This window comes from Notechis scutatus, chromosome 2 (assembly GCF_049901735.1).
Source record: "Notechis scutatus isolate UNSWTSFEM ecotype Mainland chromosome 2, rNotScu1.2, whole genome shotgun sequence".
NCBI lineage: Eukaryota > Metazoa > Chordata > Lepidosauria > Squamata > Elapidae > Notechis > Notechis scutatus.
In genome coordinates this window covers 191441859-191467023 of record NC_142010.1, presented here as the reverse complement: position 1 = coordinate 191467023, position 25165 = coordinate 191441859, and the positions used below count along the sequence as shown (strand labels likewise).

The 25165-nt window shown below is 35.8% G+C and overlaps 1 protein-coding gene across 3 annotated transcripts in view; it reads right to left on the bottom strand.

Moving 5' to 3' along the window:
• Positions 1-25165, bottom strand: part of BNC2 (basonuclin zinc finger protein 2) — a 448066-nt gene that overhangs the window by 296721 nt on the left and 126180 nt on the right. For 2 of the 3 annotated variants that reach the window (XM_087957651.1, XM_026680261.2), the window contains exon 1: positions 6167-6961. In XM_087957651.1, the coding sequence (XP_087813777.1) occupies positions 6167-6532 (366 nt within the window). In that variant the 5' untranslated portion in view covers positions 6533-6961. Of the gene's footprint in view, positions 1-6166; positions 6962-25165 lie in introns of those variants that run through there. The other variant, XM_026680262.2, reaches the window with a different exon arrangement.

The window sequence follows — 25165 nt, the reverse complement described above, 5'->3', positions numbered from 1 at the left end:
TATGGACTACAAATAATCAATTTTCACTGAAGTTAAAGAATAAGAAAAAAACAACCTATTCCAACTATTATTTCAACCTCTCCCCTAATTTTTTTAAACCTCCAAATGCCCTAAATTCTGAAACTCTACGAGATGTGATGATCTACTGCTACATGAATGAAAATTAGCTTTACCATCAGTAAAATTGATGGTGAAAGAGTGGGCAATCTAGGAGCTTTTATGTTGTTTGTTTCTAACTTATGACGCCAGCCCAATATCAGTAAACCCAGTGTTCCTTTGCAATCGCTTACCATGTCACCATGACCTGGTAAATGCGATTTTTTTTCACTATCACTACAATCCCTGCAATCCAGCTTCAGTTATGCAGAATTTTGTCCCAACATCTGAAAGATGCTTTACTCAGCAACTAATTATTTAGGGTTAAAAGTCAAGGCAAGCCATTCTTTAAACAAGAGGTGCTGCTGTTATATCTCACTGTGTCTGTTATCTAACTCTTTTATTCTGCACGAAATAGACAAGCTCACAAAATTAACTCTTTTAAATAATTTACATTATACCAACACAATGATTTTTCTTCACAATCCAAGCTGTTCATTACGTCATCAAATTAGATGCCATGTGTATTCACTATTACTAGCTAAAGATAGCTTTAAAGTTAGAAGAACAAAAAAAAATTACAGACTATGGTTAAAAGAAAATAAATACATTGGGCTGTGTATAAAACACAATTGTTTTTGTTTTCAACAACTGAGTGTTTTATCCATGCACCCATGAAGTACACAACACTGAAAAAGGAAAATTATGCTTGCGTCGGTCATCTATTTCTTTCTATCTATCTATCTATCTATCTATCTATCTATCTATCTATCTATCTATCTATCTATCTATCTATCATCTATCATTTATCTATGTTATATAGGATATTAGCATGCACATATAGCCTTACATATATTAGGCAAATTATTTCCTAATCCATTATTTTCAAGTAAACTCCAGTGGGATTCTTAAAATTATGTCTATTCACCATATACACCCCCACATGCAAAGAACAATATAGTATTATACCTTGGATGCTATATGCTTACAGATCTTCATTCATAGGTATCCAGGCAGTAAATGAAAATTGTGGTGACACAACTGTACATCTGTGTACATTCAATGTGAATGAATGTTGCATATTTTTAAAACAATTCCTTGGAACAATTTCCAGAGAAATAACCTTATTTGTCTTTTGCAGAAGAGTCTTCTAGCTCCTTAGTATTTAAAGTACTTCTTGAGAATATGTCTCCATAAAAACAATGTAACAGACAAACATAGCTGTTCATATTATACATAGACACAACCATATGCACCATATTCACATACAAACATGTTTACATATAAATAGGAAGTGGAGAGATGGCATTGCATCCAAAGAGCTTTCAAATAAGAAAACGCATTATCTTTGGACTATGAATTTGTATATTATTTTGAACAGTACATATTCTTTCATATTCACATTCATATTTCATATTCTTTCTAATAAATGGATCTGCTTACCTCTAAACACTCATATTACAAAGAACATCAATATGCTAAGACAGAACACTTTCTCAAGGCCAAACAAATCATACTACTTAGATCAACTTACCAGCAACAAATATCTAAAACCAAGCATTTAATTTTTCCAGAATGAACTGTATAACACCCACAAACACAGCCACATACAGTATTTATCTCCCGACAGATTGAAACATTTATTTTACCACTGATACATCTAAAAAAATTAACAAGCAAGACAAAATGATCCTTAACTTATATGAAAAAAATATGAAAATATCCCAACTGCTAATGTTTGCCATAAAATGGCCATCATTCATATGTTTGCTACAAGCTTCTCTTGCTAAGATGCGACTTACAAAAAGCCTCTTGACAGTAAGTCTGTGAACCAAATAAACAGTGGGTTTTTTTTTCATTTACTGGAGTGAATTGCTATTTTATTTTAAATATGAAGCTTAGAGAATTTGTAATACTTTTACAGGTAAAAAGATATTTTACTCCAGGTTCATATAATTTGTAAATAAATATAACTATCTTTCTCGTTTTAACTACTTTCTTATTAAGGGGTAACCAAATATTACACTAGCAGAATTACAATGGGGTATTTTGCACTCAAATTGGAATCAAATATTCCTATTACATAGCATTTGAAAATCTAAACTTTTTCTGCGTAGAATATGTTGCGGCAAAATAAGGAAGCTTCCATAACCAACCTTTCCAATACATTCCAATTCTTCATTCTTTTCAATGAAAAGATGTATCCATATTAATATAAATATACAGATCTGATTTTAGTTTCTTCAACTTACTTCTCATCTGTCTATGAAATTATTGTTCCAGTAATGAAGTCATTGTGCTGATGAGAGAATTGAATCCACAATAGGAAAATTGTCACTTATAATAACACTGGTGAGAAGCCAAATAAAGCAGGAGTACAAGATATTTGTGCTTTAATAAGATACTGTAACACAATGAAATTATGTCTCTAATTTTGTTGCAGCAGTAGATGAATTTAAAATTACTGTATAATGGCTCACAGATGAACACACAAACACAGTATTACTCTTTGAACTGGCTGAAAAGATATCTTCAAGAGTTTATCTCTTTTGGATTTGAAACAGGAGAGTAAAATAAATGCTTTTACTCACTTCTGGAATTTTTTTTTATCATTATGCATTACTGCTGTTTTTATATTATAGTCAAGTTCATTTAAAGTATTTTAGCACAGCCCCTAAGAGAAGCTGGAAGAAGGAAAATAACACTTTTTTGGATAAATGTAAAAAACTATTCAATCAGGAAAAAAAGAAAAGGAAAAGTATTTTGTTATTCAACCAATCAATAGGCATTCTTTTCTTACTTTGAAACAGAACTGGACGTGTATGTTTCCATGTGTACATATACAAACGGCTTGGATTTAAATCTGGTCTCTGTCCAAATCAGTAAAGACCAGAAGTTAAAGGTTTCTGAATGCTGTCCACCTATCACTGATCAAAGTGACTTAAAAAAGAGCCTTTGAAAAAAAAAAGTTAAAATATATGTTCCTTGAAGTTATTTGCACTTATGTTTGTACACAGAACATTCCTCTCAAAGGATCTGCAGACCAGTTGGGTTTATTTTATTTTATTTTTTTAAGGTACAAAAGTAGAACTAGTATAAGGTTAAATGTCCATTTTTAAAACTTTTGAAACAAGATAGCTGTGAATCTCTAAAACTATATGTTCTAATATATCCCATGAATAACTATCATAGCAAGAATGTCTTATCTCTATATATTCTTCTAAGATGTATAGCAAGTAAATGAAGATACTTGACAGAAGCATATATAAACTTGCTTATATTTATGCAATTGTTTCTTTCTAGTATGTATTCTGAAAAAAATTATCTTAACATAAACTAAGGATTTCTACTGCTCTCCAAGTACCTGTTGGTTTTCTATCAAAGTGCCACATATTTGCTTCAAATTGCCTTTTAAAAAAATTGAAATCTCCTTCCAGGTAGGAATAAAACTTATTTTGTGCATTTCATATAAAATCTATTTTATTAAACTATTCAAAAGTTTTATTTGCAGTGCATGTATCTATTTTACCAATAGTTTTTTTTAAGCTATCAATCACCGTCATACTAAATCAATCATAGGGACAAGGGGGATGAATATGACCCACAGACATAGTATATTTACAAGCAACAAAAAAGTTTATGGTTAAGGCTGTCAGAAATATGTTCAGATGCATAGCAGTTGTAATTGATCAGTTAGATACACTGTATACACAGAAATAGTGTCTTGGAGAAGAATTAGAAATTTAAACACACCATTACCCATGAAGTGGAATCAATTAACTCTTTAAAAAAGAGCAGGGTTTTAAAAAAAAAAGAAAATCAAGATTCTTATATGCATTCAAGCAGACAGTAGCATTCTAACCAACACTGGCACAAAAGCAAAACTTATACTTAAAAAAATATCCATACATTAAGCATTACCACTATTACAATGCTACTGTCTCTGCAAGTGTATTTCAGTGGAATGATCAACACTGAATACAGCATCTGCCATGCCTTCAATCATATACTATACATACTATTATTCCTTTTCCAACAGTCTCAGGAAAATAAACATGACCATATGTGTCCAGTAATGAGGGGGAAAGGAGAAACAAATCTTTATGCCCAACAAAACTAACAACCCCACCCCCAAATTAACAACTGAATAGTGGATGAACTCGCATTTTTCTATCAATTATATTTGTCTGCTTATTTGCCTAGAGTTGTCTCTCTTTTACTTGTTGAACTCTGTAATCTGACATCTACCACTTTCTATTATTCCAAAAACTATGAATGACTTTCTCTACAAAAGTCAAACACTCAATGGGCAGTCTAAGTATGTGGTTCAACAGTAATTTACCAATATGGCTTTAAGTGGGTTAACTCTTGTGTTGCCAAAACAAGAGGAAAAAAATTACTCCAGCTAGAAGTAGTTATAGAAAATGAATGTAAAACTAAGAGTGATGCAATAAACTAATATAAAATGTACTGCATTGGTGTGTAGCATGAAATGTGAGAATTGTTCTTTTCATTTAGTCTCTGTAACATATAGGTTGCCTTGTTAGCTTAGGTTGATTATATTTCTGTACAGGAAGCTGGTATCACTTGTAATCAGGGTCCCTCTACAGGATAAATCTAAATATACTTTATTTGAACACAGCCATCCTATGGAAAGTACATGTGATGTTTAAACTCTGTCTGTACACAACTATTCTACGTTATAAACTATATTGGTCCTAGAGGTGTTTTCTTTGTCTTGACTTTCCAAACGATACCAGAATTTGTTTTATCTTTTCACTAAAAGAACAAATCATGTCCCCTTTGCTGCAAGAGCGGTAAAGTGTGAGACATATTCATGTCAATGGAATTCATTCATTAAAAAAAAAAAAACCCGCTCTGAATAATAAAAACATAGTTTACAACTTTTGATTGCGTCAGCTTCTTGATTAAGGAGATGTGAAACAACTTTTCAAAAGAAGCAATTTAAAAAGAAGAAGGGGGGAACCAAGACGGAACAATTAGCATGTGCTTTATTTTTTTTTAAGTCTTTTTTAGAATTCCTATCTTTTGTTTTAAGCGAGTTTTCAGTGAAATCTCCCCCTCCCCCCACCTTTCAAACTCTGCCTGTGATTATTTCATGCAGTACGTATTTTACACAGAAGAAGCAAAGAATTGCAAAAGAGAAGTCACAGCGTTCTGCCCCCCCAACCCCATCATTAAGAGTTTGGTACCAATACACCTACTAGCTCTGTGATTAATTATCCATTGCTACTGGCCTTGCAAGAGCATTTTCACTTTCCCTGTCCGTACCAGTCTCTCTTAAATGCAGCTCCAGGTTAAAGAACTGCTCGGGGGATAACACACCAGGATACAACTCCAGAGAAACTGTCTAAGAAAAGAGAGAGACAGCGAGAGAACAAGCAGCAGCTGGAACTGTTTCATCCAAGGACCCTCAGCCCTGTGCTAGCAGGAATTCCAACACAACTGCTTTGTCTCTTTAGGATCCGGACACACTGTTTTCTGCCACCTGTACTCAATTAGACTGTTCTGCTTCCCTTCCCCAGGTTTAGAATTAGTTTTCATAAAGGGACTTACATATTCGGGGGGTGAAAAAGGAAGAAAGGACTTTTGGCTGTAATAGTAGGGGGCTTTAAAAAAAAAGTTTAAAAAGGAAAGAAAAATTAGGAGGTTGGGAGAAAGAAAAGAAGACAAAGGGAATAAACCGGGATAAATAACCTCCCTGGAAAACTTTGAGAAGGGAGCTTGATTAAGGGGGGGGGGAGCAGTATTAAGCTTTCTCATTTGCTTATTTCTATTTTTTAAAAAAATAATAATTTAGGAGTCCTTGGAGGATACACCGAAGTCAACCCAGACATACCAAAAGAGTAAGTTATGACATGACAGAAACTGTGCAGCAGCAGCAGCACTGAAAGGAAAGGAAGATAAAAATGCAAATGATAAAAAGGATGAAATGTAAATTTTTTTTTTAAAGAGAGGCAAAAGTAGGCACTAGCCAGTGACAACAGTAGCAGCAGCAGCAAAAGTAGCCTTTCCACATGTGACAATCAAAAAGGAAAAAGTCACCTACCTGCTGGGACATTCTGAATAAGAGGTTAGTGTCGGCGTTCTGCCATGTCCCCATGAAACCCGATTCGGAGTTGGTTGCCGTCCTTGTTGTTCCGAACTGCATGGAGTTGTCACTGCAGGAGTCTCTTAAAGTCAAGCCTCTTGCCCTCTTTCGTTCCGTTTGTCTCTGAATGTCTCTGTCTCTCACATCCACTTCTGCCTCTTCTGACTGAAAAGTGAAGGTGGATTTTTTTGAGTCTCTTGGCAGCCAGTAGCAGGAGTGTGGTGGTGTTAGGCTAGCTGCGTTGTGCATTTCACTGGGGGGAGAGGGGCTTTGGGGAGGGGGCAAGAGCTTCTTTCGCACCTTCTGCACAGTTACCCCTATCATTTATGCATACCCTGTGACTCCCAAAGCTCGCCTTGGCTTGGTTTTACAGCTGCCTGTCAGGTGTGCCTCATGCACTGAAGAGAGACCCAACCATCAGCTTCATACTCTCAGCCACTGGATGTCATTGGATAGCAGAGCAGAAGAGACTCAACTGCACCGTTCCCCTGTCAGGCTCCTAATGACATCTTGCATTAGCCCACTTCGGTCTTAAACAAACGCATGCACCTTCTCTGAGTCGCCTGCTGATCGGAGGAAACACGGTAGAAGAAGCCGTGGCCCTCTTCCTATTTTCTTTGAACAATCCTGTCAAGAACAGCGTGTAATTGCTGACACTTCCCTCTTCAAGGCAGGCTGTAAACCTCCTAACAGAGAGGAGGGAAGAAGAGGGCAAATCAACTCCTCATGCATACAGACAATAAGCATGCAGAACGCCACACAAAGTTGATGCGACTTTCAGGTAAATACACACACACACACACAGCCACGCACCTATTAAAGGCCAGTACGGATATCACAGCTACTTTATCCCAGCCCCAAATTTCTCAGCAACCACCACAACAAAAAGCTCTTTCCAAAAAAAAAAAGAAGAAGAAGAAGAAGAAGAAGGGGGGCTGGAAATAAGATAGCCTTCAAATTCTTTTAAATATAAAACTAGAACAATTACATATATGTTTCATCTCTCACAGCTTTCTCCTCTCCCCCTCCTGTTAACTGCCTAAATGCCTTCAGGAGCCGAAGTCAAAGGAAAAGAAGAAGTGTCTCTCCCGTCTTTTCTACAAAGATTAAACGTCTCTTTCTTTCTTTTGTCCTATTTAAACTTTAGAGAGGAAGACTGTATAACAGCCTTTAACAACTAAAAGGAAAAGGAAAAGAAGACAGGAAGAGCAAAACAGTTCCATCCCAGGAAAAAAAAGAAGACAGCATATTTCTATTAAGATAAACTAGTATTTATGAGAGATCACAAGAAGTCAAAAAGCCACTGGTATCAACAACTTTTTAAAATCATCTATATTTAGAACAATACATAGTATTTTCCCATTGCTGATATGTAGTTTGTCGTCCTATGAGGAAAAGCTGGAAGGAGGGGCAGGGAGGAGAGAGAGAGAGAGAGAAGAGGGAGGGAGGGAGAGAGAGAGAGAGAGAGAGAGATTGAGAATGTCTACATAGAGTACACAAATACTGCAACTTTAAAAAAGAAATGTAAAGCAAAATTCACGCTCCCTGATAAAACCAACTTGCATTAAAAAAAAAAAAAGGGAATCTTGCTTGTCTCAACTGAATGTGTAAGGAACATTCATCTTCTAATAACGCCTGCAATTTTAGAGGACAAATGTACCACTCCTGCAGTTTTTTCCTTAACTAAAGAACAATAATAAACCTTATTCTCCTCAAAAGCCACAAAAGGATCACGAGAAAGCTTCAATGGCAGCCTGGTGTCATTAGAGCGCAATGAGAAAAGATGAGGAAGTGTGCACTATGTTGACACAAATGTGTCTTCCTCTTAAGATCCTGGCATCTCCTGAAAGCTTTTCTGTTAAAACTTCCCTCCAGTTCACCGCCATTAAGCACACAAAAGTCTCAAAAGCTGCAAATTCAATATCTTAGCAGCAAAAATGAGAACTCAAAGAACTGTTGCCTTAAAATATATTAAGTCCACCTGCAGTCGAGAAAAATATTTCTGGGGATGGGGATGCAAAAAAGAAAAAAAGGGAGGGGGGGAGAAACCCCAAACAAACCATGTGAGGCAATTGTGCCAACAGTGGCTGTACCTTTACAGCTAACTATTACCCACTTAAACTCCTTCTCAAATTTGCTAGCCTCTTGCTTTCTGAAGTGGCACTCAGTCCCTTAGTCAAGCTGCCTGCCTGCTCAGCTCCTGACCTTCCGACTAATGGCTGTTATTTGTGGGAGGCTTAAGGACAATGTCAATAGCCAACTCCCCGGCTCTGCATCTCCTACGCAGTGTCTTTCTTTCCCTCCTGTCCTGCAGTCCTTCCCATTCCCGGGGAGAGAATGAGTGGGGGGGGTGGAGGAGGAGGGAGCAAAAACCCACGCACACAAAATCAACTGGCATGCAGCAGCAAGCACCTGCAGTAATAGACTCTTTTATTAAAACTGTTATTCTGCAAGACTTGAAAATCCCAGGGGACTGGGCCATGTCAAAGCCGATATAATTAACTAGAGGCTCAGCAACGGATCAATTACCAGACAAGCAAGTGATAGTGAAATCAATGAAAGATCATCAGCCACATTATCAGTGTTGCAACTCATTAGGATAAAACTGAGAAATGTGCTCAAAGCCAGCCCAAGCAAGGTGGCATTACAAAACAAAGGGCTAATTTAGAGACCCTGCTGTGAACAATCTGTAACAGAATTAGCCTTTTTCCCCCCTAAACGGCACAGCTCAGTAACTAAATGTGACAGTCAGAGAGAAGCAGTTTATTAAGACACCAACTCCAAGTTTATTTAGTTCATAAACTCTCTCCTAGAAAATCAATACAGTCTGCACAGGGTTATTAGTCTGACTAGCTAATACATCCAAATCTTTTCTTGCCAAGCAGCAGCTAACAGAGAGAAGAAAAATTCTCAACAACCGCAGGCAATGGCATCAGGAAATACCCTACAAAAGCCACATCATGGCACACAGCAGTCACATACAGAAAGGCACTGCTGAGACCACACCGATGGAAGCTAACAAAACAGCATGTTACAGCTTTCTCACCCTTAAATACATTGAATGCTATTAAATAAATAATTGTTCTAATTAGGTATGTTAAGAATTAAGATGTAAACCAACACATGCCAATTGTCCCCAGTTCAACGTATAAGACACCAATCATTTCAGGAATAACAAAAATCCTTACAATCGTAAAACACACAAAAATTACAGTCAGGATTCTCTGCTGAAGCTGATAACCTTATCCTCAAGTTTAACTGAGAGTCACACCATCTGGATCCAACAAGATATCCACATTCAGATCACACCATCCTATAGTATTTTGTTTAAACTTAGAACCTATCTGGAAACTGTTCGGCATAAATGGATGGCGGGATGTAAGAATTGTATAAAAATGTATTTCACCGCATGCTTATATAGACAGCACATTTTAGGATGCCTAAGGCGCTGACATAAATACAGCAAAATATACTAATGTGGCAACCCGTATTTACTTGCATGGTTTTTCATAGAAATAATTTCTTTATAGACATCCTGTACTACTTGAAATGCCCTTAACATAATGAAAAATGACTCATTAATTTGCTCTATAATAATATTCTTTATATTCAATCTCCAATGTTAATATTTCCCTTTGAAATTAATTATTTTCCTCCCTTGGTGCAAGGAAATTGTTACGATTTTTTTTTTTTTAAATTGTCTCATAAGTATCTTACCTGACATCGATGGTTTTTTTTGTTATACTTCAATAATCATAAACACTACAAATTTACTATTATTGTAGTGTTTTGAATTGAGCCACCATAGGTCATGTTTCAAAAAAAATATCTTGAACAAACAATTAATAGATTTCTACTATCTAAACTAGCTCTGTTCTCCAGGGTCAATATTTTGCAATCTTTAAATATATTGTAAAATGAAAGAATTATCCTAACATTTTTTTCATGATATCATTGCTGCTTAATGAATGATAGTCTTCCAAGTATATAAGAAAGAGAGTAACATAATTCCCTGAATACAAAGTTATTTTGATATCAGTTTTAACTTTAAAAAGAACAATACCTCTGTATTTCCACAATTAGGTGATTGCTACTTTATATATTTTATATTCAATGCATATTGTACTTTAACTTTTTTAAATTTTGGTCAATTATTTATTCATCTTTATTGTAACATTTAAATATTATGTTTACTTAATTAGAAATTGCACATATTTAAAAATAAAAATAATGTCCTTGTGCCTCGCTTATTTTATTCACAGTTCATCTCTATCAATAGAAGCAATACAAATTATCTTTAAGGATCAACAACATATACAAATCTTTAAAATTTTATTTTCATGTAATTCAGATTTTAATTAGGAAACAACCATAGATTTTTGCATCACTTTGATGTATATGCATTGTACATATACTTTCATAATTTGCATTTTAGTTACTATGAGCATACAAGATTCAGGGGAAAGAATTCAATTGATTCTCTAATCACAAGAAATAATGGTTTTTACCCCCTATAAAGATTGCTATAAGCATTAATTCCCACAACTAATTGTTTACCTCTTGTACTGATGTTTACAACATTTCTTTTCCTAACTTGTATATATTTACTATACATATAGAAAGTTTTGTTAAAGAAGGAAACATGTTTAGGTAGGTTTGCACAAGATTGCAATATGAACCTTTCACTTGAATGCCAAGAAAATCTAGTGCAGAGTCAAGAACCTTCCCAAAATATGATTCCTATCCATGGAGAAACAAACAGAAATAAAAATCTGTTTAAGAGTTCCCTATATAGCTGTTGTCAATTAAATGCATGCAGGTATACCATCTGATTAGGAGCTTTCTAAATCATAAATATATGGCAATTAATGAATATATCTAAGAAGCTTTGGCTTCTCATACTCATGTACTTAAAGGTGAAGGAACAAGGTTCTTCCATAACAGAAAGCCAAATTTAGTATACTTCCAAAAAATGTTTTATATATAAAAAAGTTATATCAGAGGAACATTTAGCAGTACAAAAAGAGAAGAATAAATCTTCTACCATGGAAGGCCATGCTAGCTCCATTTTTGTTTTTTTACCTCTCATCAGCAAGACTTTTTGACTTTTAAGCTGATTTGGTAAATTTAATCTGGGGTTGTTGCTATTTATCTTAAAAACACATCAATAAATTGAGTTTCAATGTACTGATTATTTATTATTATTGTTATTATTATTATTATTATTATTATTGTTGTTGTTGTTGTTGTTGTTGTTGTTGTTGTTGTTATTTGAGAATGTATATCTCATGACCAGAGATTTTGAATGCCTGTTTTGTAAAAAAAGAGAGCAATAAGTAATAAAGGAAAGATAAATAAAAAGAAGCAATCTCCATCTCGTATTCTCTGAATAACTGTACATACATAAAAGTAATAATTAAAAATAGACTTACAATTAAATTTTAATTGACTAGGTTAAATACATATTGGAATTTAGCCATACAGGAATCCCTCTCTGAACACATAAGCTAGAAAAGCAGAAATCACACACAAGCAAAAATAGATTGTGAGTTTTCTCCTTATCACGTTGACTAAGTAATGAATCGAGTTTTAGCAGCAGCTAGAAATATATTCAAGGCTTGAAAAACACTTGATTTACTTGGGGGCGGATTCATTGGCAGGGATTGAGTATAACTGTTTGAATGCACTTTTTGAGACATATACGTGTTTGCTAAGAATTCTGTATGCTACATTGATTTACTGTACACGAACTGAACTCCCAGAATCTGCTAGCAATTTTTTTTATCAGTAATAACAGTGTAATGCCCTTTATCCTCCCATTATTAACTATTCATTTTCTAGGCTTGGTTAAGTAGATTGCTGTGTTAAAGATCAGTGGTTTTTCATGTGACACACTCCAGTATTCATTCAGGACAAAAGTGTCCCTGTTCTTACCATAATAATAAAATGGATCCTCCATATCGCATGACAATCGACCCTTGATTAGATCTAAACAGCCAAGCTTAGATAATTTTTTAGAACATTTTCTAAATGCATATCCGTTTAGAATTCAGCAAGGAAGAAGGAATTCTTCCAGCAGATACCAAAAGTTATTAGCCTTGTATGCATATGAAGAGTATAAGAAGTGGATCTGAACAGGATTCAAGGAGTCCACATTGCAAATGGGTTCTATTCCATTATCCAGGGCTATTGTTTGTCTTTAGTGTAGTCATTCCCAACCTGGAATCTTCTGCTGTATTGGATTCAGGAACCCATAGCTTAACCGGGAGGACCAAGTTGGGTGAGTGTATTGTGCTTCAGTGTATGGTAAGGCTGAGTTTGAGTCACCCAAGGAAATTATCTTAATCCCATAATTCTTAAGCCCAATTTTCACTTTAACCCCTTAGGAACACAAGAAAGATCCATCCACCCATCTTGACCAGGATTGGGCAACTATGTCAACTTTAAAACATTTTTAACTGCCAGGATTCCTGATCCAGCCATGTTGGCTGAAGAATTTTGGGAGTTGAAGTCCATAAAGTTGACATAGCTGTCCATTCAATCTTGATCCTTTGTATGCTCTGAGTACAGAGGTTTCATCTATCCCTTTTTACTACCCTGCATTCAACAAATTGTTAAACCTGGATCCTTATGCAATGCAAAACATGGATATCTCTTACTCCCAAAATTATGTCCCACATGAAATGTCTAATTAACAAGAGTATTTTGATTCAAATGACGCCACAGGATCCCATTTTGCAGGAACAGATCTCCACAGGGGTGGGATTCAAATTTCTTAACAACCAGTGGGTGTGGCCTAATTTGTGGGTGTGGCTTGGTGGTCATGTGACTGGGTGGATGTGGCTTGCTGACTGGGCATGGCTTGGTGGTCACATGACTGAGTAGGCATGGCTTGTATGTAAATATTGTAAATATTTATGTATATATTGATTTTTTAAATAAAAAAAGAGCAACTTTTACCCAAAATCAGGCAAAGCAGGCAGGCAGATTGAGTTGCTCACAGAATCACAGATTCACTCAGAGATCTACCATTCTGCAATCTGCTGCCTGAGTCTGTCACATAAAATTTGCTTGCAAGCAAACTCATAAAATTTGCTAGCAAGCAAACAGAAAATTAATTCAAAACACACCATGTATGCAAATATTGATATATATTTTTTTAATAAAAAGAGCAACTTTTACCCAAAATCAGGCAAAGCAGGCAGGCAGATTGAGTTGCTCATAGAATCACAGATTCACTCAGAGATCTACCATTCTGCAATCTGCTGCCTGAGTCGTCACATAAAATTTGCTTGCAAGCAAACTCATAAAATTTGCTAGCAAGCAAACAGAAAATTAATTCACAACACACCATGTATGCAAATATTGATTTTTTTTTTAATAAAAAGAGCAACTTTTACCCAAAATCAGGCAAAGCAGGCAGGCAGATTGAGTTGCTCATAGAATCACAGATTCACTCAGAGATCTACCATTCTGCAATCTGCTACCAGAGTCTGCACTGAAAAATAGAAACTTCGGTCCTAAGGAAGGGTCAGCTCTGCTTTTAGATTAGCTAGAAAGCAAGAAATCCAATGATTTCCTGCTTTCTAGCTAATCTAAATCTCTAAATCTCCGGCACAGCTGATAGTCGGAACAGCTGATGGTCAGGTGAAAAAAAGGAAAAAAAGGCAAAATGCAGGCAAGTTGGATGGCGCACATGCCAGGTAAGGAGTGGGCGGAAGGGGAGGGGCCAGCCAGTGGCGTGATTTGCCGGTTTTCTGCGCAGAATCGTAACAACCAGTTCTATAGAACCAGTCCAACCAGGTAGAATCCCACCCCTGAGTCTCCATCTTTGCATTAAAGATACAGTGTTTCCTTCCATCATCAAATCAATTCCAAATATATTTTGGATATATTGAAGAGCCAGAAATGCCAACCCTCGTTTAATACAATAAATAATGGTAATGAAGTGTGGATGAAAAAACAACTTTTGATTTTCCATCAAAGACTGAGGTCCCATCTGCCTTGTCCTGAAGCCTGAAAAGTGTCTCATGGTGCTTTCAAACACATTGTTGAATCCTCTTACACTTTTGTTCAATGAAGGTTTTATTAAGTGCCATTGACACATTACCTAATACTTATAACAGCTTAATGTTATTCTGCTTTGCATAGTAAATCTTCAACATGTGTACTGTATAAAAGATCACAGAAACACAAGGGGAAAAAGAGTTTGCTTGAACGCTAATGTCTTAGCTGTTACTTTCAGCTCCTATTAAATTTTTATCTGCATCCCCTCCTCCCAACTCTACTTTCCTTGTTGTCATATACTAATACTGATTGTGCATTTCATTTTTCTGCAGGGAGTGCCTTTCCCCAGGAGCTCAAATGGAGCAGAAAGCACCACAACCATTTGTTAGGCCTTGAATAATTGTCAAAGGATTGCTGGTAGGGCTAGGCACCATGACACATAGCTCACTTTATTATTTCAAGAATAAAATCCTGATTTAATTATAAGATAAATCAGGATTAACCTGGACTCATCAAATTATATTTCTGTTGGATTATAAAGCTCACAACCAGTCTTAAACTGCCTTTCTGCCTTTTTCTAACTACCTCCAGTCACAAATTCCATTAAGAGCCATATGTACATGACTTTATGCAATAAAGAAAAAAGATGGGACTGTTACAGAGCAGGGATATACAAAGCTGGCATGATGACAGTAGTTCCAAGGTGGCATTTTAATAGAGCAAACAGCATTTTCTTTCCCCAAGAATGTAAGTCAAGGAATAGCTGTGCAACATCTGTTAGACTATGAAATGTTAACAGATGTGTTAAGTGAAAATAAATACAATCCATACAGGAAACCTTACGCCAAACAGATACTGCTAACTTTCCACAAATTACAAGAGGAAAAAAATATTGGCATCTTGCTTCTTTTCTGTAAAACTTATAAAGCATTTCTTCCGCTTGGGTTTTCCTAAGTAGGAAGAGGCTGACTCATAGCTAAAAATCCATTTAAAACATATCAATTTCTAATAATGACATGTATTTTTGAAGCTTATGTTAATATACTCGTGATTTTAAAATATTTATTCATGACTTTCTTATATAGTTTTGCTCTGAGAGATAGATAAGGGGAATTTTAAGTGGATAGACTCAAAACAAAAGAACTTATAGGGACTATGTATTTTTAAGTTGTAATATTTATTTGGTAAACAACCACACCAGTGGTGGGATTCAAATTTTTTTACTACTACGGTTCTGTGAGTGTGGCTTGGTGGGCGTGACAGGGGAAGGATACTGTAAAATCTCCAGTCAGAGATGGTATTTGCCGGTTCTCCAAACTACCCAAAATTTCTGCTACCGGTTCTCCAGAATTGGTCAGAATCTGAATATCACCTCTGAACCACACCACTAATATGCCATTGCTACCATGAGCAAAAGAATTTCTGTGCTGTTCACATATAATATTTAATTTAACATTTAACTTGAATATTATTATCTATTGAAATATTAAACCATTTTAACCATTTTAACAAGAACAATGTTATAGCAAGGGTGTTTCAGGTTTCCCTAAACATTTTTATTCAAAGTCTACTGTAAATTACATTGTGCATGTTTACACCTAACATTTCACATGGTTAGTTCTGAATAGGAAAAGACAATATAAACAGGTAAACAAAGCACAAAGGGAGTAAAGAGATAAAGGATTTCTCATCTGTAATAAATACATAAAAAATTCAGGGTGACTTCCAGGTTGAGCCCTCCTCGCTGAGGAACTGTAGATCGCGACTGTCCGTGGCTATGGTCCGTCCTCTTTCATTGGAGAGCCTCGATCATTGTGATTAGGGTCTGAAGCTGCCTTGGAAGGGCAGTGGAGTAAGGGGAAGCTGCCAGCCAGGTTGAGGGGAGCTGCATCTCCCCTACTGGGCTTGGTCTTTTTTCCCCCAAAGATGACTGAAGCGGTGGTCCAAAATGGCCACCCCGAAGAGGAGGACTCAGCTGGACTAAGATTTGTGCAGGAGTGAAGAAAGAGGTGGATAACATCTGAGCCGGGACAATTGGGCGAAACAACCAAACAAAAAGTACCCCGGGATTAAGGAAACATTGAACTTTTAAGAAAAGAAAAGTGAGCGGTGAAAATACAAAGGGACAGGAAAAAAACAAGAAAATAATTTTGACAGCTAAGCGGGGCTTCGAACCGGGAAAGGAAGAAGCCAGAATTAAAGACTTAATTAAATTGGATTAAAATATTTTGGCAATAAATAGGCATAAAATAAAGCTAGACTTAAGATTGTCAAAAAATAATAATAATAAAATTTACAAATTGGAGACTGGATTGCTCTGGAATATTGAGGTTCAAAAACCCCTAAATAATAAAAGAGTGGGAAAAGGTGAAGACTTCATATAACAGAGAGTGCCATCTTCTGGATAAAAACTTAAACTCAAACAAAAGGGAAATCATCCTGTTTCTGTATGAACTTGTGTCGATATAATGTTAAAGAATTGAAACAAAGTATAACAAAATATTGAAACAAAGTAAGAATCTTAGAAAGTGAAAGCTGAACCAGAACAAAGAAAGAAGCAAGGAAAGACTGACTGCGGGATTGATTGATGTTTTTGGTATAGACCCTGGGTTGGAACAATTGAGAACTTTAGAAAACGTGAAGAAGAAAGAAGGAAAGTAAAAGTGTTTTTTGTGGACTTTAACGATTATAAAATATAAGAGTGTGTAATGATGATATCTCTTCAGGAATTAAAAATGGAACTTAAAAATATGAGAGAATTACTACAGGAAAGAGGCGAATCACTTTGTTCTGTGTTAGAAGAAATGGAAATGGCGATTGAAGAACAAAAAGAAAGAACTTCAGAGGAGGAGGAGTCGGCTCAAGGAGAAGCCATCTTAAATAGACAATTAACACAAAGAACACTACAAAGACGAGGGGAAAGAAGGAAGGCTAAAAAGTTGAGATTTAAGAAGGTAATCAAAAAGGGGAATACCTGTGAAATCAGGAGAGGTAGAAAGATGCAGGAGAAAAGGGGAAAGAGAGGGATATAACTGGAATGAGAAAAGATATGGGAAAAGAGGGGGAGGAGAGGCAGTAAGAAACAGGTGCAGGAAATAAAGAAACATGGCAATAGTAAAATGATGAAAATAAATTGTTTTTTTTAGAGATAATGGTTGATGAATTAAAAAGGGGATTCTGCAGGGTGACAAGGGGTAACAGGAATATATTTGCAATTAAAAATACTTAGAAAATAGGGGCTTCCGGTTTGAGCTTCTTCGGCAACAGACCGAAACCTCATCTCTCCAAGGCTTCGATCAGTGCTCACCGCTGAAGTGCCCCGAGCCGGCTGGTTTTGGGGCTAAGCCACCCCATAGAGGTGGTGAAGAGGGGGGAGACTGCCTGCAGGGTTGAGGAGAGCCGCATCTCTCCTCCCCAGCTGGCCATTACTCCCTTTCCCGAAGGCGGTTGCAGCGGTGGTCAGAAATGGCCACCACAAAGAAGAACTCGACCGGAAAAGAATGTGCAGGAGGAAGATAAGAGAAAGTTTTGGGTGACTGGGTCAAACAGCAAAAGCAACAAATAAGGTACCCTAGAATTTAAACTTAACAACATTGTTCCCAAAGAAGATTTTGAAGCTGCGAAGGAGAGAAAGGAAAGGATTAGGTTTTTTTTCTTCCCTTCCTTATACTGACAGCTAAGAGACTTAAGTAAGAAACTGAAAAAAAATCCACTTTGACATTAATAGGCATCTAAGCTGAAAATAAAAGTCAAAGGGATAAATAAAGATTTCTGGACATTTAAAAGTTTTTAAAAGCTGGAAAGAAGGAAAAAAAGAATAGAAGGGCAGGATCTGGAAAAATGGAGGAGACTGCCTGGAATTAAGGAATGGAACTGTAATTAAAAGGAACTTACAGTGAAATTTTAACAAGATTCCTCAAAGATACATTTTAATGGAAACTTGGTAACAAAATAATAGAACCCCAGGAAGAGAAAGTGGAAAAAAGAAGCAAGTAGAAACAGCCTTGGATTATTTGGATTACTTGGTGATTTTTGGTTTTTGCATCTAGATGACTAAAATTAACTGGGTGGTTGTTTAAAAGTTTTTAAAATGGTATCACTCTTAGAAGAACTGAAAACGGAACTTAAAAAATGGAAAGAAGACGCACAAGAAGGGAAAAGTTCTTTTGGCTTCGTGTTTCAATTCTTAGAAATGGAGAATCTGGAACTATGAGAAGCAACAAGAAACGCTTGCAGAAAAAGAAGATTGGGACAAAGAAGAAGCCATCTTTAATGATCAAATAATTTTAAGTGGGGGGAGAAAAGGGGGCAAAGAGAGTGAAAGGTTTAAGATTAGAAAAAACAACCAAAAAGAAGAAGAACAATTTGAAAGATAAGTATAATATTAGAAAGCAACAGAAGAGGGGATTACAGATGAGAGAGTTAGAAGTAGAGAGACGAGTGGGTAAAAAGGGGAGGGAGAAGAAGAGGGGGAAGAAGGCAAGGAAAGGAAGTTGTAAAAGACAGAAACAAGAAATGGAGAAACAGGGAAAAGATATAAGGATTTTAACCATAAGTTTGTTTAGAGATAATGGGTGAAAATTTAATTGTAAAAGGGATTCTGCAAAGGTACATAGGATAGCTTTGTTATATTACAAATAGAAATAACTTTAGAAAATATGATGATGGATAAAATATTTATTGTAATGCAGTGGGATGTTTGTTAATAAATAAATGAATTAAAATGATTGAGAGAATTAAAAAGGAACATTTTTAATTATTAGTAATGATTTATAAAAATATGTGAGAAACATGGGGGGAAAAAAGAATTAACTATGGAAAGTTTATAAGTGTTCCCAAGGAAGTATGATATTCAATTGAAAAGAAATGTTAAAGATGTTAAGATTTTAATGCATATTAATGATAGAATTGAATTGGAATGGAATGTGTTTTATTTACATATATATATAATTTTTTCTTTTTAAGAATATAGTGTCTATTTTAAGAATGTATCAAGCAGAATTCGATTGGAAGTTATGTGTTATATTGAATGCTATAATCTTAAAGCTATACATTGAAGCTTAAATAAGAGCTTGAATGGATAAAATTAAAGGATATAAAGGTGTCATACTCTAATTGGTAACTACAGGGAAAAATTTGCTTAATAAGAAAAGATAATGTGAAATTGTAACAGGACAGACAAAAGTATAAATATAATGATTTGAACTGAGATAATTAAAACAAAGTTGAGAAAATTAGAAGAGGGGAAAAACTATGTAGAAACTATAAAATGGTAATAAGATATGGAATAGTATATAAAAATGAGCACGAAATTGAGTTTTGTGTCTGTATGAAGAAGTGATAACCTGGGACCATGCTATTTTCAAAAAAGATGTTTTATTTGTATTTTGTTTTTGTGAAAACCCATATAAAATTTTAAAAAAAAAATACTTAGAAAATAGGGTAATATAGATTATTAAAGGAGAGGTAGATACTGATAACTCTTATTAGATGAATATACATTTTTATTTTTATCTTTAAAAGAAAAGTTAAGGTTTATTGAAGAAATTGAAATAATTGAAATGAATGTGAAGATGTTTAAAAATGAGGTCAATATCAGTAAACAGGAATTAAATAATCAATTTTTCCCTTTTACCTTTTTGAAATTAGAAATAAAATAAAGGGGGGAAAATATATTGCGGAATCCAAATGAAAAGATGTAATGATTATTATTGTAACTACTTAAAATAAAGGTTTATGGGGAATTAAGATGAGGGAATAAAGGTATACTTTAACCACTGAGGTGTCACACTCAAAGCAGTGAAAGGGGGGAAACCTAAGTTTGTTTCTTTTTCTCTTGTGTTAAAATTTGTATTAATCTAGAATTTATAGAAAGAATGTGTGATGAAAAGAAAATATGACAGGTTAAAGAACTATTTAAATTAATAAACTAATACAGGCTATTAAAAGGAAGGAGAGACGTTGGTAACCTTTTTTATTATTATAAGGCAAACATGTATTGTTATTTTTACTCTTAAAATAAATATTAAAGGATTATATTTGAAATAATTGAAATGAAAGGATGTTTGGATTGAGATTAATGTAAGAGATTAGGATTAATTTGCTTGTTTTTCTCTTTTCTGAAAATTTGGAATGGAAAAGGTAATAATAGAATTAAATATGCATATATGAATGTATAATTATTGTCATATTTGTATGTAAAAGTGATGATCCAGAAATACGTTGTCCACTAAAAAGAGCCTTTTGTTTTTATGTGAAAAATTGAATAAAACTTGTTTTTAAAAAAAGAAATTCAGGGTGAGAGATGAAAATCTATTTCTTTTTTGTATGCAATTTGGTGTAATAATTAAGGTGCTAATCTAGAAGCCAGGAGACTGTGAAATCTAGTCCCTCTTTAGCAGGGGTGGGATTCAAATTTCTTAACAACTGGTTCCGAGTGTGGCCTAATGTGTGGGTGTGGCTTGATGACTGGGTGGGCATGGCTTGTATGAAAATATTATAAATATTGATGTAAATATTGATTTTTTTTAATTAAAAAAGAGCAACTTTTACCCAAAAGCAGGCAAAGTACAGGCAGATTGAGTTGCTCACAGAATCACAGATTGATTTAGAGATCTATCTATCTGCAATTGGCTACCTGAGTCTGCACTGAAAAGCTTCAGTCCTAAGGAAGTTTCGGCTCTGCTTTTAGATTAGCTAGAAAGCAAGAAATCCAGGGATTCCCTGCTTTCTAGCTAATCTAAATCTCCTGGCAGAGCAGAACAGCTGATGGTCGGGGGGGGAAAAAGGAAAAATAGCAACTTACCAAGCCAAGCAAGTTGGATAGCTTGCATGCCAGGTAAGGAGTGAGTGGGCGCGGAAGGGCGGGGCCAGCCAGTGGAGCAATTTGCCGGTTCTCCGAACTGCGGACAATCGTGTGCCTCCTGGACAGCTGACAAGTGCTGCGCTCGGGTGCGCAGCGTTTGAAAATCCTCTTTTTCAACCTCAGCTGTGCTGCGCAAAGCAGCTGAGGAGGGAAAAGCAGGGAATAAAGGACAGCCTAGAGCCCGGGCAGGCGGGTGGGCCAAACACAGAACTGGTTCAGTATCAGCTGCTCTTCGCAGCTACAGGTTCTATAGAACTGGGCCGAACCAGTAGCATCCCACCCTGCTCCTTAGCCATGAAAGCCAGCTGGGTGTCTTTGGGTCAGTCACTCTCTCTCAGTTCAATTCACCTGGGGAAAACAGGAAGAGAAAGGAGTATTATGAACATTTGCTTTATTATTTATAAAAATGGGATTTAATTTTTTTTAAGTGATAAAAAGTATTTCTCTGAAAATATATTTAATATAATCATGCATAACTCTCTTTATTGGCTGGTTTCTCCGTTGAGTCTCCTCCCAACTCTACTTTCTTCAAAATGATTATTCATAGGAATCCAGACATGTGAAAGCTACCAAGAGAAAACCAGCTAGCCATGAAAGGCAGAGGCAGAACTGAATACAACCTGGCTTGCCACTTTTTCTTAGCTTGTTAGTCATGGCCTGTTGATGCTTGCATTCAAGTCTTCCTATACTTTCAGGGATTTGGGCTACTGAAATAAACACCTTTAATTTGTAGCTGTTGGGGTTTTTTTTCATTCAAAAAAGCTCATCTGATTCTCCTGTATACAGTAAGAATGATTACATTTAGCTGTATGGATCAACCTGGATGTATTTTTTTGAAACCACTTGAGGGTGGGTTTTTTTTTTTTTTGTTTGTTTTGAGGCAGTGGAAAATTTATATTTGGACCTTCTACCTATTCAGGTAAGTGAAATCTAGCAATTGAAATCTCAGCGGAAGTCCGCTTAATCTCTCTACCAAGATTGTTAATTCCTCTAGCAAGATATATTTAGATAGGCTTGTAAACGTAAGAAAACAATGTTTAATGCACCACCTTCACTGCCATTTTGGTTCTTGACCAAGCTATAAAGATGTGGGAAAGTTCTATTTAAATGCAGACAGAAGGAGACTCAATCAATTGATTTGGACTGGCTACAAGACTTGACTTCTGTTATGTCCATTAAGTGTGATATTGTGCTGAAGATACTGAACTCTATATTTCAATAAAAATGATGCTTTGATCTTGAATCAAAATCTTGGGCTATAGTATGGTAAATGCAGCCAAGTGAAGATAACACTAATAGGGATCTTTGAGGGGTTGTGTGTGTGTGTGTGTGTGTGTGTGTGTGTGACAATAATCATGGAATAATGTCCTGGTTTCATCAAAAGAAAAATCTAAGCAGGCTTCACTGAAATACTAAATATGTTTTTTAATGCAGGTGGTCCTTGACTTACAACCTCAATTGAGCCCACCATTTATGTTGCTAACAAGAAAGTTGTTAAGTGAGCTTTGCCCCATTTTATGACATTCTTTGTCACAAAGGTTGTTAAGCCAATTACTGCAGTTGTTAAGCGAATCATGTGGTTGTTAAGCTAATCTGGCTTCCTTCATTGACTTGTTGGAAGCCAACTGGAAAGGTTACAAATGGTGATTATGTGACCCTGGCACAGTGCAACCATCATAAACACATGCTGGTTGCCAAGTGCCCATATTCTGATCACATGAGCATGATGTTACAACATTGTAAGTGTGAAGAAATGGCTATAACTCACTTTTTTCAGTGCCACTGCAACTTTGAATGGTGACTAAAACAATGGTTGTAAATCAAGGACTACCTGTACTTAATTTGTTGCTAAGAATCTGACTCTTTTTGATCACCACAAAATTCCACATTGATCATTGAGTCATGGTGGCACAGTGGCTAGAATACAGTACTGCAGGCTACTTCTGCTGGCTGGCTGCAATTCAATTCTCACCAGTTCAAGGTTGACTCAGCCTTTCATCCTTCCGAGGTCAGTAAAATGAGAACCCACATTGTTGGGGGGGGAATATGCCGACTCTGTAAACCACTTATAATATATAAATCTAAGTGCTATATAGCTCTTCATCATTCAGAAACATCTAGGCTAGAGTACAGTAAAGCTTTTTTTAAATGTAGGATTGGTTTTAAATATGACATGGAAATTTCCCTACCCTGAAATATGATTCCCTAACGTCTTCTGTTCATGTTAGAAGAGCACAATGACTCTTATACTGCCTGCTTGAATGTTCCTAGACAAATTCAACTGGATGATGATACCAAATCCAGACAAATGCTATTTCTAATATTGCTATTAGGTGAAATCAGTATATATTAGGGCTTTGTATTTCTTTCCTTACTCTAGGTAGAACAGAATTAATTTCATGAGTATTCCAAGCTGGTATTTCTAATCTGCTCAAGGAGTAGTCTGTTTCCTAACTATCAGTTGATGCCATCACTGCATCCTTGATCCTATCTACTTGCTAATATAGCTTTAGGATTTTTTTTTGTTTTTTGCAAATGGGAAACTGATTTGTGGTAACAAATAGTATTGCAGTAAAGACTGTATTTTACTCTGCTGGTTTGCCTAGGACAGTTTTTGGCCACAACCCTAAAGCTGCTTTTACCATGCTACTCTTCCATTTCAGAACTGGCAGGAAATCAGCTGCTGTAAATGTTGTGCGCCTACAGGCATTCCCTTACAAATGGGTCTGTGTTGTGTTGTGCTGTTGCTTGAATATTCAAGATTCCAAGGTCTGCAACTGATTGTAAAATTAACTTGAAATTTAGTCTTGCCCAGCATTATTCACCAGATAAAATGCCTTCTCTACCTGGTATGCACACCTCCACAAATACTCTATAATCTGCATTTTTTTCTCACCTTATCTTCAATTGACTTTTTATACACACATACACACACACACACACACTTTGAAACTGATCACCATTCAACTGTTCAAGCTGTCCAACCTGACCACTAAGGGGCAGCAAAGAGTTAACGTTTTTAATCTCTTGACTGCAATCTAGTGGTCAGCCTGGATTTGTGCAACTCCTGAAGATGCTGTTGAGCCATTTCAAGAGGATTTCAACCACCAAAGAAGTTAAAACCAAATTCTAAATCTGCAATTCTCCATGCACTTCCAAAGAACTCCTGTTAAATGGAATGGGAGTGATTTCTGAATAGATACGCACAGGATTATGCTGTAATTTATTATCTAATGATAAAACAAATTGAACTGCAAGTGTCACATCTGCCCTTTTTCTCTCCAGAAGACACAGGTTCACTACCATCATGAGACAAATAGTAGCAGCTGCTGTCACATCAAAAGTCCTATGACTACATGATGGGGCGGGGGGAATCAATCTGCACAGCCCTGCCATTTGTTAAAATATGTCTTGTATATAAGGAATTGCCTCCTGTGCCAAGAATTATTTCATTAATGGATGGATAGCTTTCTTAGGAAATGCAGATAGAAAACAATTGGGCCAAATATATTTTTCCTTCCAAGATACCAGCTGTTGCTTATAAAACAGAATACTGATGGGCACGGGAAATTGTAACTGATTATTTTTCTAATAGAAAACAGTCTAGCCATGCAGTTCTGTACGTATCAAGGGACAGGTAATTTAATCTATCAAAAAAACAGGAAAAATGGGGCCCTGTTTGTGATCTAATTTTATGACATCCGAAAGCACCTTCATACGTACTGTGGGCCTTCAAGCAACATTAGCACTGGAAGCTTAGTAAGATTGATCTTGGAGTTCATGGTCTCTTATTGTCAACAGTACATTATAAAACCAATACTAAATACTTTATAAACAGGTCTCCCTACAGTGTATTAGAAGAGCAGTACATATTTCATACTCTATGGTTTATAGTAGCCATCCATCCATCAGACAATTAAATAATTTATCAGGGGCTTAAAAGTGCAATACAAGTCAATAAACTTTTGAATACTTACAAGCTGCTAGCTGTATCCAATTTACTAAACTTTTTAATTACTTGAACATTCACAATGGAAATGGCTATTTTGTCATTATATATAATCAGGAGGGTGAATGAAAACATG